Source organism: Eimeria tenella, genomic scaffold (genome assembly GCF_000499545.2).
Source record: "Eimeria tenella Houghton genomic scaffold, Eth_scaff863, whole genome shotgun sequence".
Taxonomy (NCBI): Eukaryota; Apicomplexa; class Conoidasida; order Eucoccidiorida; family Eimeriidae; genus Eimeria; species Eimeria tenella.
Genome location: NW_013545978.1, coordinates 2,974 through 4,830, shown reverse-complemented (window position 1 = coordinate 4,830; position 1,857 = coordinate 2,974). Strand labels below are relative to the sequence as shown.

Sequence of the window (1,857 nt, the reverse complement as noted above, 5' to 3'; positions counted from 1 at the left end):
TGCTGCTGCTTGTTCAGGCTGTGGATCCACGCATCAGAAGATGCAGCAACTGCCCCCGTCATTTCCCTGGCGGAGGCCTCGTGTCAGCAAAAGATGCTGCAGGCTGCTGCAGAGGGCCTCGCTGGGGGGCCCCCCGGGGCCCCCCAAGGGGGGCCCCCCGGGGGGCCCCCCTGCCTGCCGCCTTTTCCTTCTCAGTACCCAACGCGATGTGTGCTGGGTTGTGTGCAGCTGATTGACTGCGTCGCAGCGCCGGTAGGGTTTGGGGTTTAGGGTTTAGGGTTAAGGGTTTGGGGTCTAGGGTTTAGGGTTTAGGATTTAGGGTTTACGGCTTGGGTCAAGGTAATGGTGACTCTGGGCTGGTTTCTGCTACTGCTTTTCGTATCTCTGGTTCACCTGAATGTTTGCGTTTGACTGCTGCCACTGCTGCTGCACTTGCTGCTGCTGCTGCTGCTGCTGCTGCTGCCTTTGGGGTTTTGCTTCCTGCAGGGTGATGACTGCGGCGGCTCGGAGGCTTTCCTCTTTCGCTTTGCCTTGCCGCAGCTGCTGCAGGTTCCTATGAAGGTGTGCACTGCTCTAAACCCTAAACCCTAAACCCTAAACCCTAAACCCTAAACCCTAAACCCTTCCGCGTTCAACAGTGGCATGGACTGTCTTCAGCGAGGCGGAGGGGGCCTGGAAACGCAGCTGAACTTGCTGCTGCTGCCGTTGCTGCTGCATTTGCTGCCGCTGCATTTGCTGCTGCTGCTGCATTTGTTGCTGCTGCATTCGTTGCTTCCTCTGCTGCTGCATTCGCTACTGCTGCTGCTACTGCATTTGCTGCTGCTGCTGCTGCTGCTTGTAGATTCAAGGGGGCGACAAGTTTTGGTGTTTGCCCAAGGGCCTCCTCCCGACCCTCCAGGCTTCTCTTTTGCCGCCGCGCTGGCCGGCGGTCTGGGGGCCCCCAGCAGCACTGCTGACCCCCAGCAGCAGCAGCAGCAGCAGCAGCAGCAGCAGCAGTGTTGAGGGGGATGATGCACCTGAGCAGCAGCAGCTGCAGCAGCAGACAGACCCGACCGCAGAAGAGCCCGAGGCCTTCTGGTGACCAGCAGAGGGGGGCCCCCAACTCTGGGGGGCCCCCAGTTCAGGGGGCCCCCACATTGAGGGTACCAGTGGGTCTCAGGGGGGCCCCCAGCTCTGAGGGGCCCCCAGCTGAGGGGCCCCCTGCTGAGGGGGCCCCCCAATTGAGGGTACCAGTGGGTCTTAGGGGGCCCCCAGGTCATTTGGTGGGCCCCAGGGTTCCAGGCCTTTTCAGCTGCTGTTTGCTTATGCAGCAGCAGCAAGTTCTGCATCACTTGCTGCTGCTGCAGCAGTTGCTGCAGCAGCTGCTGCTGCAGCTTCTAGATCCATAGCCGCCAGTGTATCTATCTACAAATGCATATACATTTTATTCGTTAATAATATTTGTGATGATTACAATTATAATTATAATTATAATTTATAATTATAATTATACTTTTTATGATGTTTATTATAGATGTATATGAGGGCGCCGGAGGTGACCCTGAAGGCTTGGGGAGGGCCCCTTCTCAAGCCCCTGCTGCTGCTGCAGCTGCTGCTGCAGTTGGCGCTGCAGCTGCTGCTGCAGCTGGTGTTGCAGTTGCTGCTGCAGCTGGTGTTGCAGTTGCTGCTGCAGCTGGTGTTGCAGTTGCTGCTGCAGCTGCTACTGCGGCTGCTGCTGCAGCTGCTGCTGCAGCCGCTTGGAGGGGCCGGGGCTGCGTGCAGCTGCTGCAGGAAGAGCTGCTGCTGCAGCTGCCGCTGCAGCAGCCGCAGCTCCATTTGCTGCAGCGCTTGGAGGCGCTGGGCTAGGGCTGCATGCAG

At 58.9% G+C, this 1,857-nt stretch overlaps 1 protein-coding gene across 1 annotated transcript; it reads left to right on the top strand.

The window, feature by feature from the left end:
• Positions 1-93: 93 nt before the first annotated feature.
• Positions 94-1,081, top strand: ETH_00008970 (putative zinc finger motif, C2HC5-type domain-containing protein; the record flags this gene model as incomplete). The annotated part of the gene is made up of 3 exons (XM_013380769.1): positions 94-252; positions 487-561; positions 842-1,081. 3 exons carry the CDS (start codon positions 94-96, stop codon positions 1,079-1,081), a joined length of 474 nt encoding a protein of 157 aa, XP_013236223.1.
• Positions 1,082-1,857: the final 776 nt, after the last annotated feature.